This window comes from Enhydra lutris, unplaced genomic scaffold (assembly GCF_002288905.1).
Source record: "Enhydra lutris kenyoni isolate GAN:26980312 unplaced genomic scaffold, ASM228890v2 scaffoldscaffold43, whole genome shotgun sequence".
Classification (NCBI taxonomy): domain Eukaryota; kingdom Metazoa; phylum Chordata; class Mammalia; order Carnivora; family Mustelidae; genus Enhydra; species Enhydra lutris.
The window spans coordinates 14,047,903-14,063,196 of NW_019154127.1; the positions used below are offsets into that span (position 1 = coordinate 14,047,903).

The 15,294-nt window shown below is 58.3% G+C and overlaps 1 protein-coding gene across 3 annotated transcripts in view; it reads left to right on the forward strand.

Moving 5' to 3' along the window:
- The first annotated feature begins 437 nt into the window (after positions 1 to 437).
- LOC111155711 (transient receptor potential cation channel subfamily M member 2) overlaps positions 438 to 15,294 on the forward strand; it is a 51,366-nt gene continuing 36,509 nt past the window's right edge. For 2 of the 3 annotated variants that reach the window (XM_022516035.1, XM_022516037.1), the window contains exons 1-6: positions 438 to 953; positions 3,689 to 3,960; positions 4,382 to 4,432; positions 4,680 to 4,768; positions 13,214 to 13,382; positions 13,930 to 14,110. In XM_022516035.1, coding sequence (XP_022371743.1) covers positions 3,865 to 3,960; positions 4,382 to 4,432; positions 4,680 to 4,768; positions 13,214 to 13,382; positions 13,930 to 14,110 — 586 coding nt within the window. In that variant the 5' untranslated portion in view covers positions 438 to 953; positions 3,689 to 3,864. The remainder of the gene's footprint in view (positions 954 to 3,688; positions 3,961 to 4,381; positions 4,433 to 4,679; positions 4,769 to 13,213; positions 13,383 to 13,929; positions 14,111 to 15,294) is intronic. The other variant, XM_022516036.1, reaches the window with a different exon arrangement.

Below are 15,294 nucleotides of genomic sequence, written 5' to 3' on the forward strand. Positions count from 1 at the left end.
AGTCCGGGGGCCTTCCCGTGGAGGATGCTGTGGGCAGGAATCTGGATGCTAGGTCAGCACAGCCAGGGAAGGAAGTGAGGGGGATGGCCAGTCAGCCAGGGGTCAGCTGGGAGTCCCCCGCCCCCTGGTCAGAGAGGCCCAGGGCCCAGGAGCGGCCGCGGGACACTGTGGGCTGGTGGCTGGGAAGGAGAGGGCAGTGGTCTTTGTGAGGTGAGAGCCCGTGGGAGTGGTTTGGCCCTTTAGGGAAGGTGTGGGTAGGTTTTTGGGGGGGGGGGGGGGGGTCAGAATTCCTCGTTGTTCTTCCAGTCAGGAGGACTGAGAAGGGACAGGGCCACCAGGGTGGAGTTTAGACATCTGTGGGGCCCCGTGGCCAGCACCTGCCACATGGCTGCTCTGTGGTTAGAGCCTTGGAGCCCCTCCTGACCCCTCCGATCCTGCCTTCCTGGGGATGGTCTCCTGGCTTTGGCCCTGCCTGGAAGACAGGGGTGGGGGTGTCGCTGCGGGTTTCCTGGGGGATGAGGTTCTGAGGCTTGGAGGGGAGGTGGCTCATTCTGGCTCCAGGCCCTCTTGGGTCTCCTGCCCTGCCTATCCCTGGAGCCCCCCACCCCCACCCCGCTCACAGCATAGCCTGGTTCAGGGCTTGGGGAGCACCGCTGCAGCTCAGCCTTTCAAAGAGAAGCCGGCCTCTAGCCGTTCGGGAGGCAAGAAGCTGCGGGAGCCCGGCCTTGGGGTCCCTGGGAAGGCGGGTTCCCGCGGACAGGGCGTCTCCGAGCCCGCGTCCTTGGTTCCAGAGCGGGGAGCTCCGCAGGCGGAGCGCTCTGGGCCAGTGACGCAGAGCGCGCTGCGGGCTGCGGGGACTGCGCGGGACGCACGCTCAGCCCGGGATGCGGGCGGCCCCGAAGGGCCTCCGCAGCGGCGCCAGTGACGCGGGAACGCGGGCCCGCTCTGAGCAGGTACGCCCGCCCCCGCCGGGACGGAAGACACCGGGGTGCGGAGACAGGTAGCAGGACAGGTGGGGGCGGGGGCGGGGGTTGCGCGGGGTGGGAGGAGGGTGTCCCGGGATCCAAGGGCGCGGGCCGGGCTGCAGGCACACACGGAGCGCGGGCTAGGGTGCGCGCGCTGCCGGGTGCGGGGACCTAGGTGCTCGCTGCAGGGCTGGTGGGGGCGCGGGGCACTAGCCGGGGCGCTGCGGGGGCAGGCCCAGGGGCAACTCCAGGCTGGAGGGGTGCGGGGACTAGGCGCGGGGCACAAGCCGGTGCCGCGGGGGCAGGGTGGGGGGCAAGCTCCGGGGTCGGGACTCGGGCCTGGGCGCAGGCCGGAGCGTGGGGTGCAGGGATCCAGGCTGCAGGCGGGGTGCGGCAAGGCCCCTGGCTCAGTCAGACCTGGGGAGACCCTGAACTTGGCCCATTTGGGACTTAAGCTCCGACCGCAACTTCCCCACCCCCACCCCCACCCCCAGGACCCCAGGCCGGGGCTGTTGGCGGCCCTTTCTTCCTGCCTCGGCCCGGGTATTGCCGTTCAGTCTTGATAGTGTTTCCGCAGCCTGGATTTCAGAGGACGGGACCTGGGAAACAGCAGGGAGCAGGTGCACTACTTAGAAGGAGTAGCAGAGAGGCGGGTGGGGGCCCCCTGGCAGCCTGCGCTCCTGGAGCCTCACATACAAGTCTGCAGGTTGGGCCTTTCTGGCTGGGGTGGGTGGGGTGAAGGACGGGCCCTGCCTGGGGGGTTCCCATGGTCCTGGCCCCAGGTGGCTGCTATCAAGCTCCCCCCCAGTACTTCCACTCTGTTTGGACTTGGGGTCTAGTCCCGATGCAGACAGGGGCATGGTCTTTCTCCCTGGACTGCGGGAGCCTGGGGAACAGGGGTGCCGCCTGGGTCCAGAAGCCGCTGTGGGGCCCTCTCCCCACCCACCTGTGTTCATGGCCGGCGGCCCCTCCGTGCTCTCTCCTGAGGATGGCTCAGAGCATAGCTCAGACTGGGACATCCACCCGGCTCGGCCCTGCGTGTCCAGGCCCACTCGCTCCATGGCAACAGCTTCACATCACCCTCAGGGGTCCTGTGCCAAACGACATCTGAAAAAAAATGGGTCTTTTTTTTTTTTTTTTTTTGGTATTTCAGACACATTTATACGGCTGCCCTGATTTCATATACTTATTATAATTAGTGCTTATACCATTATGTTCTACTTTTTGAGTCCATTGGTTGTGTTTTGGTTTTTTCCTCTACCTCTTAAGTAAAAATTTCAAAACATGCAGCAAAGTGGAAGTTTTACGGTGACCCCTAGACAAGTACTTTGTGGGGCAGAACGTGCAGGCCCGTGTGCTGACGGCTTCTGTGTGTTTCTGGCTCACTTCCTTTTAAGAGGTTCTTAACACATTCCTGTGCCACTGCACGTGGAGAACCAGGGTGACCACAACCACTTTCAGGGGGAAATACATGGTCAGATTTGGGGGAGAACCTCAGAGAAGGTTGAAGAGGGGGCTTTGTAAGGTCATGGTCAGCCTTGGGTTTCCAGACTCTTCCAGGACCCAGACTGTGGGGTGGGGAAGCGGGGAGGAGGGGAGGGAGGGAGAGAGAGGGTCAGGCCGGCATCTCAGGCTCGGGCTGCTGAACCTGAGGGCCTCTCTGTGTCCTCACAGCGGGGAAGGAGCAAGAGGGCTCCCGGGGGTCTCCTTCCTGAGGGCACTGACCCCAGTCATGGGGGCTCACTCCTCCCCGATCACCTCCCATAGGCCCTGCTGCCTACGGCCATCACCTTTGGGGGGGGCAGTTTCTGCCTATGAATGTCAGGGGAGCACCTTCAGACCCTGGCCTTCTCCTCCTGGCCCCTAGAGGTCATGTCCTTCTCGCAGGACGTTTGCTCCGTCCCAACAGCCCGAGTCTGAACTCGTTCCCGCATCAACTCCCAAGGCTGAGTCCAAAGTCCGATCTAAATTTCCTCTGTGGCCGCCTGGGTGGCTCAGTGGGTTAAAGTCTCTGCCTTCGGCTCAGGTCATGATCACAGGGTCCTGGGATGAGCCCCCGTCAGGCTCTCTGCTCAGCAGGGAGCCTGCTTCCCCTCTCCCCCTGCCTACCTCTCTGCCTACTTGTGATCTCTCTCTGTCAAATAAATAAATTTTTAAAAAATTTAAAAAAATTTCCTCTAAGTCAGAGGTCGGGGAGACCCCAGGGACGGTCATGCTGAGCTGTGAAGCTGTCCCGAATGCAAGGGTGGGCACCGGAAAGACATGCCCATCCCGAAGGGGAGCACTGGGTGGCCATGCCCCCAGGCTTGTGGACTTTTCGAAACAGTGGAGATGGCGTCATGGTGCAGGCGCTCCCACCCAGGCCACAGGGGCCCCGGGGTGGCACCCGGGGCTGCTGGAATCGGAGAGCCGAGCCGAGAGGGGAGGGGGCAGGGCAGCTGCTGCTCCCCCGCATCCTCGCACTCCGGGCCCGTGCTGGGAGGGCAGCCCGGGGATCTCCGAAAGCCAGGAGCAGCAGGGGTGGGGACAGAGCTTCTTTTCGGGGTCCTCCGTGTTCCAGGCGGGCCTCCGGGCCCTGGGTGCCGGCCAGGGCTTCCAGACAGCCCCGGGGCCCTGCTGGGGGACAGAGCGCAGGCGGCGGGGACGGCGTGCGGACCGTGTACGGAGACACAAACCTGGTGCTCTCAGACACTTGCTGCATCTCCCTCTCTGACCTATTCCAGCAGCCCTCCACAGTGTCCTTCCAGAACCTTCAGCCTCATGAGCTGCAGGAAAGGCTGTCGTGAGCGGGGCGGGAGACTGCAGAAGCTAGAGTGCGAGTGGCCCGTAGGACGGGGCCCCCGACCCTGAGGAAAGGCGGCTCCAGGCAGGAGGAAGGCTTGGGGGTGCAGCTGGGACGATGGCAGAGCTGGGCATGGTCCCCCATCTCCGGCGCAGCAACAGCAGCGTCTGCAAGACCCGGAGGCTACAGCACCTGTTTGGAAACAGCACAAAGGTAGCCTTCCGGGGGCTCAGCAGGCCCCCTCGGCCAGCTGCACCACAGCCCTGTGGGGCGCAGGGACCACCAGGGAGGGCTGTGTTTCCTGCCCGGGGCAGAGGCTCCGCGGGGCTGGGGGCCGGGGGCCTGGAGAGAACGGTAAACGGCCAGGCCTGTCCCCTTCCACGGACCGCACGACCCCTTCATGTTCTTGGTCTGGTGGGAAGGCGCTGGGGAAGCCCGTTGGTCCTGTCCGGGGCCAGACTCACGGGAGGCTGTCGCCCCTCATGTCCATGATGTGACGGAGGGCCCTGAGCACCACCCACGTCCCGGAGCTGATTGCCCGGGGGCCCGGGACAAGACTGTGGGAAGGGCGCGTTTAACTGGCACGGCCCCTGGTCGGGCGGGTGGGAGGGATCTCAGCTCGCTGTCTCTCCAGGACCAAGGCAGGTGTCCAGACCCTTATCCACTGCACGGCTCTGTTCTCGAGGTAGGCAGAGGTGACAGAAACTGCAAGTTCTGGGGTAGTTGAGTGGGGCCCAGGAGGACGCGATCCTCCTGCCGAACCCACACCTGAGGGCCTCGGCGAGGGTCCCCTCCCTTCTCCCCCAGCCCCCCAGGAAGGGGTCCCCGAAGCTGGACAGGGCGTTTAGCCGTGTCTAGGAGCTGCGTAGGGTGTGTCCCCCAAATAGGGCTGTGACCCCCCCGGGGTCTCAAAGTGCCCTTTTTGCCCTCAGCAAGAAAATCTCAGCTCGTGGGTCCCGCAAAATATCAAGAAGAAGGAGTGCGTGTACTTCGTGGAGAGCTCCAAGCTGTCGGACGCGGGGTGAGTGGCCTGGCAGGGTGGCCGCCCCTCCCCTGCCCACGGGCGTGGCTGTCTGTGTGGTCTTGGGTGCTTGCGGCATTTCCGCTCACCCTGGAGCTCGCTGTGGGGGAGCAGCTTCCCCCGTCCTGCGTGTAGGGGAGGTGCCGAGGACGGAACTGACTGTGCGGGGTCGTGATGGGACCACTCCGCAGTGGTGCTTGGACTCAAACCCTGGTATTCGGGCGCCACAGGGCACGCCGCTAGAATGTTCCTTTCCTCTGGAGTCGAGAGTGGAGTAGAGAGGGTTCGGGAACCATAAGGGGCCTCAGGGAAAGCACGCAGCCCAGGCCCCTCACTGCGGAGGGTGCCAAATTCAGACAGGGCCCCCCTCACCCCAAAGCCCCCGATACCACCGTGGCCGCTCCTCCCCACGGAGCCTGTGGCTCTGGTGCGGCCACCACGTCTCCTTCCACAGGCATTCGTGGCCATGCTGCCTCCACACTGCGGGACATCTCACTCCTGGGCCACTGGCTTCCCATGGGGCTCCCCATGAGTCGGGGGGAGCCTGTGGACAGCTTTGCAGGGACCTCGTGGGAGGCGTGGCTATCAATGGCAGTCCTTGAGGGTGCATGGAGCATGTGTGAGTTCCTGCTTCCCTGCAGCCACACTCGAGTCCGTGCTGGGCCACGACAGGCCACGTTCTCTCTTACTTCGTCCACTGCTTCCTTGTCACCGCCTGTACTCTTGTGGCTTCTGCTGAGCAGCCCTCCCTGACTGCACTGGAAGTAACCTCCCCTCCCCCACGCTCCGGACACGGGTCTTTGATCCAGTCCACGGCACCATGACTGTGTGCCTTTGTGGTGGCAGAGTCACTTTCTCACCTCCCGTCACGGACAGACAGCACCCAGCTCACGTGTGTCACACGGTGTGGCAGGAGCGGCCTGTGCGGGAGGGAGCCCTGTGCGGGGACGGCGGAGAGATGGCCGCAGAGTCAGGCAGGAGAGGTCCCCAACGATGAGGCTGTGCCTGGGGTCCTGGGCGTCTGTCCCTGTGACATCACGCCCTGCACACGCGTTGGGGTCCACGCCCCGGCTTGGCCCTGCCTCAGAGGACAGTTCTCACCTCCCAGTGCAGGCAGCAGACCCCGGGTCACATGGTTGCTTGCCGGCACCAGCGCCCGGTGACCTCTGACGCACGCAGCGGGCAGTTCCCAGGCCACACCGCTCAGCCTGACGATGTGCGGAGAGAAATGTGTGTCGAGGTTTCCACTTTTAGTTACTTCAAAATAGGCTCACGGACACAGCCTCAGAGAGACCTAGAGCCCCCCACGTCCCCATCCAGGACCCACGGGCTGCAGACTCATTCTGGGATGGACCACGTCGGGCTTCCAGCTTGCGGGGGTGGGGGCCCCCACCAGCGGCACCCCGGGCCCCTTCTTTGCTCTGAGTTGCGACCAGTGGGGAATGTTGATGGGGGTCAGTGAGGCCTGGGGGTACAGCTTGGGTTTGAGGTACTCCCTTAGTACCCCTTTCCCCACGTTGAAGAAAGTGCTCGGGATGTGTTTGGTTCTGGAAATTTCTAGAAACTCTTTTATTAGCATCAGGTTAATGTGGGAGCCTGTCCCAGGGAGATAGCAGGGGGGTGTGTCTGGGGACCAGGGGACCCAGCGAGGGCCAGGGAGATGGGGACACCAGAGGAGTTTTGCTGTGAGTCTGTGTCTGTGTAATTGGTTAGCGGCAACTAGAATGAATGATGTCCACTGTTTCCTGACTGGCTGTGTCTTGTTACTTAATGCAGGTCCCTAAATTGTGTTTCAGAAGCTTTAAATGAATGGGACCTAGAGGACAGGATTTACAGCTGGAGAGGGGAAGCAGGCCCCCCGAGGTCCTGGGGAGAGCTCTGGGGCCCAGGGCCCCAGGAGCCTCAGGGAGGGTGGCAAGCTTGCCGAGGGGCGATTGCATGGGGGTTTTCCATCCTCCGCTAACTGGGAGCTCAGCAGGCGCGGCCGGGGTCTGGGTCATTGCCCAGAAGCACCGGTGACCCACAGATGATGTCCGAGAGCCCGCTGGTTGACGAAGAGAGCATCGTTATGATCTCTGATTTCCCGTCTCAAAGATTTGGGACCACAGGTGGCACAGTGGGGTCTGCGGAGTGGTCAGGTGCCTGGGGGTTGGGGCCGTCCCCACTGCCCGGTGCCCTGGCGAGCCTGGGGGAGGGCAGTCTGTCCAGCCTGCTGCCAGTCACCGTGCTTCCCACGAGGAAGGTGCTGTCCAAGGGCGGGTGGGCCCCAGGGAGAAAGGGGGGCTGATTCCAGGCTGGGGTGGGTGGTGGAGGCTGGTTTCTGGGGGTCCTCAAGGCCACCCTGAGTTCAGTGATTTCTAGGACCCGGTGACGGGCTGTCACAGCACCAGGGCTCACACCAGGCTCAGCAAGGGAAAACACAGGCAGGGTCCGGAGACCCCCACAGGTGGGCTTGCCACACCCTTCCCCTCCCGAGGGGCACACCAGCTGGGAAAAGGGCAGCAAGCCGTTGGCCGTGTCTCCGTCCTGCAAAGCCGTTGGGGACTCAGTGCCCGGGGTTAGCCCTGTGGGCGGGTCCCGTAGGCCCCTCTGTCTAGCACCCCCCAAATTCCAGGCCCCGAGGGAAAGCAGGTGTTCTGCGTAAATCCCAGCGTTTGCGGGGTCTGGGCCCACGGCAGAGCCCACGGGTCGGGGACTGCATAGCCCTGTGAAAGCCGGGCGGCCGGGGCCGGCGGGGGCCGTGTGAGCGGGGTCACCAGCTGCAGCAGCTCTCATCTCGGGACCCAGCTGCGCTCGGCTCAGGGCCCTTCTCATGGGGCCCATCAGACGGGTCCCTCCAGCGGACGGCACGAGAGTGGGGAAGGTCCTCCCCACCACACAACAAGCTTTGGAAAAGGTGCATTTCTGCGCTTGAACCATTTCCATCAAGGGCGCTAGGGTGTCCCCCACCTTCTTCCAGACCCGAACCCCCCGCCTCCCCCGGCATCTCTAACTGGTTCCACGTCCGGAGGGCCCTCCTCTGCTCTCCCTTCCCTCCACCGCCCCCCCGGCCCGCCCCTGTATTCTGGCACGCTGACCTCGTGGCCCTGGTGTGCTGGTTCTCTTCCTGGAACACCACATCCTCCACCATCCGGCACAGAGACTGAAGCGGGTGCTTTGGAAACGATCTTGAGGACCAGACGAGCGTGCTCAGGGAGTCAAGGCGCCACTCCAGGCCGCGGGGAGGGGCCCAGATGGAGAGACCGCACGTCTGCGGGCTCCGTGCTTGCACCGGGACTAGTGCTGGTGTCCCCCTTCATGCCCGTCTGGGCCAAGAGCTCCGCAGAGAGGCTATTTCATTTCCGGGCCAGTGGACTGGGTGCCATTTCCTGCCTTGAGTCAGCCTAGCGAGCCACTTAGGTTTCAGACCCAGGCTTCTCTGAGAGGGCTGGCTCAGGGACGAGCTAGAGAGGTGGCCCGTCAGAGGCCGTTAGAGACTTAGAAAGTCGGGGGCAACCCTGGGCCAAGGTACAAGAGCTGGGTCCTCACCCCGGCGGTTCCCTCCCCTGCCGTGGACCACAGGTTGAGGAGGTCACACAGCATGCGGCGTGTATCCCGGGATCACTGCAGGAGACCTTAGTCTCCCTTAAGGGGTCCATGGAGGAGGTCAGCGGGCATGCCCTGAGCTCACCATGGGTGGGCGCTTGTGCTCAGAGCACTGGGAGGGCCCCGTGGCCACGACACATCCCAGGAGGGGCATCCCTGTAAGAGCCCGGAGCACAGGCCAGGCTGTGGGTCTCTATTTTTTATTTAAATTCAGTGTAGTTAACGCACAGTGCATTATTGGTCTCAGGGGTGGAGGTCAGGGAGTCCCGCAGCATGTCCCATCACATGCCCTCCTGAATGCCCGTCCCCCCCGTCACCCCACCCCCCACCCACCTCCAGCGACCCTGTTTGTTTCCTAGAGTTCAGCATAGCTTACGGTTTGTCTCCCTCCTGATTTTGTCTTGTTTTATTTCCCCCTCCCTTCCTCTATGCCCCTCTGCTTTGTTTCTTAAATCCCACATACGAGTGAGATCGTGTAATTGTCTTTCTCTGACTGACTGACTTCGCTCAGCACAATCCCCCCAGTTCCATCCACATCGAATCAAAGGGCAGGACGTCTCCCTTTCTGATGGCCGAGTCACATTCCATTGTGTAGACGAACCCCGTCTTCTCTGTCCGTTCATCTGCTGACGGACATCCGGGCTCTTCCCACAGTCTGGCTGTTGTGGACGTCGCTGCTGTGAACACTGGGGGGCAGGGGCCCCTTCGGGTCACTCCATCTGCATCTTTGGGGTAAATACCCAGTAGTGCGGTTGCTGGGTCATAGGGCAGCTCTATTCTCAACTTTCTGAGGACCCTCCACGCTGTTCTCCAGAGCGGCTGCCCCAGCTTGCGTTCCCACCAACAGTGTAGGAGGTTCCCCTTTCTCCGCATCCTGGCCAGCACCTGTTGTTTCCTGACTGGTTAACTTTAGCCATTCTGACCGGTGTGAGGTGGGGTCTCACTGTGGTTTTGATTTGTGTTTCCCTGATGCCGAGTGATGTGGAGCACTTTCTCATGGGTCTGTTGGCCATCTGGATGTCTTCTTTGCAGAAATGTCTGCTCATGTCTTCTGCCCATTTCTTGATTGGATTATTTGTTCTTTGGGTGTTGAGTTTGATAAGTTCTTTATAGATCTTGGATACTAGCCCTCTATCTGATAAGACATTTGCAAATACTTTCTCCCATTCTGTCAGTTGTCTCTGATTTTGTCAACTGTTACCTTTGCTGTGCAGAAGCTTTTGATCTTGATGACGTCCCAGTAGCTCATTTCTGCCCCTGCTGCCCTTGCCTTTGGAGCCGAGTCTAGGGAGAAGTTGCTGTGGCTGAGGTCACAGAGGTCACTGCCTGTGTCCTCCTCCTCATATTCAGGTCTTCCACCCATCTTGAGTCTACTTCTGTGTGTGGCGTAAGAGGCTGTGGGTCTCCTAACCATCCCGTTCTTGGTGCTCTGTATGCACCATTGTTTTGCACTAGTTTTATGAATTATTCCTAGGGTCACCTGGAGGCTCAGCTGGGTGTCTGACTTGGGCTCAGGTCATGATTGCAGGGTCCTGGGATCGAGCATGGGTTGGGCTCTGCGCTCTGTGGGAAGTGTGCTTGTCGCTGTGCCCTTCCCCTGGCTCACATGCGCACGCTCTCTCTCCCTTTCTCTCAAAGAAATAAGTAAAATCTTAAAAAAATTATTTCTAGAACCTTGTTTGACCCTCAAAGCATTTGTTAGGGTGGGGGTCGGGGAGTGTACTGTTTTCCCCATCGACCAGCAGAGAAATGGAGAGTCAGAGCAATGCTCTACACTAGGTAATTGGCAGGCAGCCCAGCCGTCCTTCCCCTGTGCTACCTGGCCCTGGTCTCACCTGGCCCTGGTCTCACCTGGCCCTAGTCTCACCTGGCCTTGGACTGGTTGTTCTGTCTCATCTGGATCTTGTCTTTCAGGTCACTAGATACTAGCACAAAATCAGAACCTAAAAATTCATAATTTCCAATTAAACGAGGTGTAAAGAGCACATTCATCTCCTCTTTCTCCTGAAGCCCCAATGAATAGCAGTAAAGGAACAAGAAGTCTCAACCCATGAACATGAAGGGAATAAGAGAGGAGGTCATGGCTGATGGGAGGCGTGGGCGCACTCTTGCAGGGAAAGCAGAAACCAGAGCGGGGAGTCCCCAAGGTGGGGTTCTCCTGTAGCAGCACCCACATTAGGCCAGCTGGGTCCCAGGTCCGGCTGCAAGGCTGGGCATCATGCACCTTGTTGGCCCTGTGTCTAGGGTTTTTTTTAACCTTTTATTTCGGAATAATTGTAGATATTTGCAAGTTGCCGATATACAACAGATAGCACCCCTGTTTCCACCACCGGTTCTGCACTCATGTTCTCTGCCCCCGTCACCCTAACCCCTGGCAACCGTGAACCCATTGGTCATCCCTTTAACTCTCTCACCTCGAGGCTGTTACATAAGGAATCCCACCCTCACGATCTTTTCAGTGTTTCGCTCAGCACAAGGCCTTCGAGATCCGCTCGGGTGGTTGCATGTGTCCAGTCTGCTCCTCTTCATTGCCGAGTGGTCCGGCCACGTCCAGTTTGCCTCCAACACTCTACCAGAAGTGAGAATTTTTGAAGAAAACAAATAATTGGGTCTTATTTTTTTAGCCCACTCTATCGATCTGTGTTTTTTTAAATTGGCATATTTAGGATATTATATTTAATGTAATTACGGATATGTTAGGATTTGAGTCTGCCGCTGCATTTTTCTGTTTTCAGTTTGGTTTTTTGTTTTTCTTTTTCTGTGCTTCTGGGGGACTTGAACATGCCTTTGGAGTCCCACTTACCCTTCCTATTGTTCCTTCTCCCTTTCTGATATTCAACCATTCCACCTGCTAGCACTCCACTTCTGTTTAGAGAACGTCCCTTATCCCTCCTTTTTGGGTAGCTCTGCGGGTGATTCCCTTAGTTTTCCTGCAGGAGGATGTCCAACTTCCGTTTCCCGTGTGAATCATGTATTTGTTGAGTAGAGAATTCTGGGCTGGTAGGTTCTGGGTTTGTATGCCACTTCCTCCTTGCACTTCTTTTTGGTTTCTGATGAGAAGTTGCTTGTTATTTGAATGATTTCCCCCAATACATAAGTTGTCATTTTGGTCTTGCTGTGTTCAAGATTTTTTCTTTTGTCTTCAGCTTATAGAAGTTTGATTTCTCGTATCCTGGTATGCCTCTCTTTGGGTTCATAGTGTTTGGTGTTCCCTCAGATTCTTGAATCTGTAGATTTATATCTTCTTTCCAAGTGTGGGAGATTTGGGGCATTTGTTATTTTTCTTTGCTGTAATAGGTAGTATTTTGTTTTGATTTCAGTTTCTAATTATTTGTTACTGCTATATAAACATAACGTTGATTTATTTCTGTTGATATTGTACCCTACAAATGTGTTAGACTTATCGTCGGTCTTATAGCTTTTTATAGATTCCTTAGGATTTTCTACACTCAAAATTATTCATGTATGAATAAGGATAGTTTTACTTCTTTTCCTATATGTGTGCCTTTTCTTTCTTTTCTTTCTCTCTTTCCCTTCCTTCTTTCTTCCCTTTCCTTTCTGCCATTCTTTCCCTTTCCTTTTCTTTCTTTTCCTTTCTGCCATTCTTTTAGCTAGGATCTCCAGTGCCATGCTGCCCAGCAGAGCTGAGGGGGGGACACCACTGTCTTGTTCCCAGTCTTCAAGACAAAGTGCTCATCCTTTCATCCTTGAGTATAATGTTAGCAGTAGGAGTTTCACAGATGCTTTTTCACCAGGTTGAGGAAGTTCCGCTCTCTTCTTACTTCATTGAAAGTTGCTGTTATAAACAGATGTTGAATTTGGTAAAACACTTTATGCACCCATCAAATTATCATTAGACTTTTCTTCCTTATTCTGTTAATATGATAACGCAAGCTTGCATTCCTGAGAAAGCTCCCACTTGGTGATAGTTTTTTAAATGAACTTTTCAATGTTAATTCAAGTGTAACGTACAGTGGTTTCAGCTGAATGATACCATGATTCAGCACTTACATACATAACTCAGTGGTCATTGTGATTGGTCATAATTTCTTTACATGCTTTTCCAGCCCTGCCTCCTTTCTCTCTTCCCTCTGGGACTCTGATGACACGCACATTTGGTGTTTCGTCATAGTTCTGCAGGTCCCAGAGGCTGTTTATTTAGGTCTGTTTTCTCTCTGGTGTTTGTGTTGGGTTATTTCTATGTTCTATCTTCAAGTTTGTGGATTCTTTCCTCTGCCACCTTCATTCATTGGTGAGTTCACCTACTGATTTTCAAAAAAATTTTGGTTAGTTAGTGCATTTTTTACTTCTAAATTTCCATTTGATGTACCTTCTATTTCTTTGCTGAGACTTTATGTTTTTTTCATCTTTTTCAAGTGTGTTCATGATTCCTTGGTAAAGCATTTTTGTGAAAGCTGCCATAAAATCCTTGTCAGATAATTCTAACATGTGTATCACCTTGACATTGGGGGCTGCTGTCTTTTCTCATTCTGGTGGAGATTTCCTGGTTCCTGGGATGACTCGTGATTTTCCATCTGAAATTGTGATATTTTGGGTGTTATATGTAAGATTCTGCATCCTGTGTTTTAGCAGGTCCCCTCTGACATATCTGTGCCCTGTGGGGATCGAAGTCCAAGCTTTTTCAGCCTGAGCTGATACGTGGCAGGGAGGGGCTTCTTGTTCCTGTGGGCCTGGGAGGGATGCTCAGCTCCCCACTGGGCCTCCACTGACACTGTTGCTGGGGGTGCCTCCTCACTGCTGGGGGGTGAAAGTCCTGACCCTCCATTGGGCCCCTGTTGACGCCCCCGAGGGGAGCACAGAGGCAGCTTGCTTCCTCCAGTGACTGTGCGGTCTTTGCAGGAAGGTGGTGTGTGAGTGCGGACACACACGCCAGCAACACTTGGAGGAGGCCACCAGGCCCCACACTTTGCAGGGCAAAGATTGGGACCCCAAAAAACATGTCCAGGAGATGCCAACAGATGCCTTTGGTGACATTGTTTTCAAGGGCCTGGGCCAGAAGGTGGGAAAGGTTGGTATTCCTCCCTCTGTTGTTCTCACCGTGGACTCGTGTCAACCTTCTGTGATCCGAGGTGGCCAGGACTTCCCGGTGTGGGAGAGAGGCAGGCTGAAACCCGAGGCATCCAGCCTGCCAGCACTGGGGGAGGGTGGGCGGGGGCTCCACAAGGCTCACAGGAGACCCACGGGGCTCTCTGAGTTCTGGGTCACCACGGGGCAGGGTGGGCCTTGGGCTGGGTGTGTCCTACAGCAGAGAAGCAGGGCGGGGAGGGTGCTGTGGGCGCAGGGCTGGGCTACGGGGGCTGGGAAGGTGCAGCCGGTCTCCTCAGGGTGGCCTGTCCTCCCGCTGGGCCTTGCCTCTGGGCCTTTGCCCCTTCTCCCTCCTCTCAATCTGCGTCCTGTTTGGGCATGGACACTTTGACTCACTGGCGTAGACCCAGGGTGGGAGGTGCCCATCCCGCTGGCGGGGCTCTCAGACACGGCCGCGCAGCTCTCTCTGGGGCTCAGCTGTCCACCCGCTGACCCGGTGTGTCCTCTGCTGTCCTTTGACTTCCCTGCAGTACGTCCGCCTCTCCCAGGACACACCCCCCAGCGTGATCTACCACCTCATGACCCAGTACTGGGGCCTGGATGTCCCCAGCCTCCTCATCTCGGTGACAGGTGGGGCCAAGGATTTCAACATGAAGCCCAGGCTCAAGAGTGTGTTCCGAAGAGGCCTGGTCAAGGTGGCCCAGACCACAGGTAGCCCTTGGGTCTGGGAGCCATGGGTGGGCTGAGCAGACAGCACTGGGGTGTGGGGACCAGAGCAGCCCTGGGGAGTCCCCAAGGCCATGCCCTGCTGGGTCAGACTTGCCCAGCCCTTCCCTGCTGGCCCGCAGGGGCTGCTGCTCAGTTGCTCGTGGGGCGGACACAGCTCTGGCGAGCTCCTGGCGGCCCCATCTGGCTCTGCATCGTCAGGAGGCCTGAGGCAACTGTGAGCCAATGCGGGGGCCGGTGGAGGAGGCTGCAGGGTTTGTCCTCATCATGAGGATGTCCGTGAGGGTCTCCGTTAACCAAAGCACTGTAGCCTAATCCATCCGTCCACGTCTGAGAGGGAGGAACTGCCATGCGAGGGGATGGCCTCGGGGTTCCGTGTCCCCCAAGGCCACACTTCCAGGGAGCCCAGGGCAGGGCCATGGGGTGTGGCCCTTGGCGCTGTGTCAGAGTGATGCTGGAGCCGTAGCCACGGTGCCCACGGCCTCCAAGGGGGCTACACTGGGTCGGTTCATGGCTGGGTTCTGGGTTCTGGGTCCAGGTGACTGGGGCCACCCCGGGAAGGCCGACCCTCCTTCTAGGCTCTGGCTTTAGCCACGCAGGAGGGCCACGCCCTCTGTTTGGTCCTTGCCCCGAAACAGAGGCTCGGTCTGAGTCCTCCTGGAGTCTCCTCTCTTGAGGGACCAGGCTAAACGCGTCCGTCACCCAGACACGCTTCTGACCGGGCTGTGAACCCATTAGGGGCTCACCTGTCCCGCAGGTCATCTCAGGTGACACGCCTTGATGGTTATCTCGTTAGCATTCAGTAGCAGTGTCCCCGCCCCAAAGCCCAAGCCACGTGTTTGAGCGGGTTCCTCACAGCACCGCTGCACAGAACTGGGGGGGGGGGGGGTCTTCCTCCGGGCAGAAGACAGACAGGGGTGCGGCAGAAGCGGCTGTGACACAATCTCGTGGCACCCAGGCCTGGCGTCCCTTCTCCTTGCCTGTCCGGGATGACCAGAGCCGGTCCCCTGGGTCAGGCTGGACCACGGCAGGGAAGGGGGTGCCCTGTGGGGGCCACTGCGAGCCACATGCCAGTGGGCACCATGGTGAAGTGAGGAGGTTGGGAGCTGGGGCTCAGGCCGCCACACTCAGGCCCCAGGAACCACGGGGAAGAAGGGACATTTATGTCT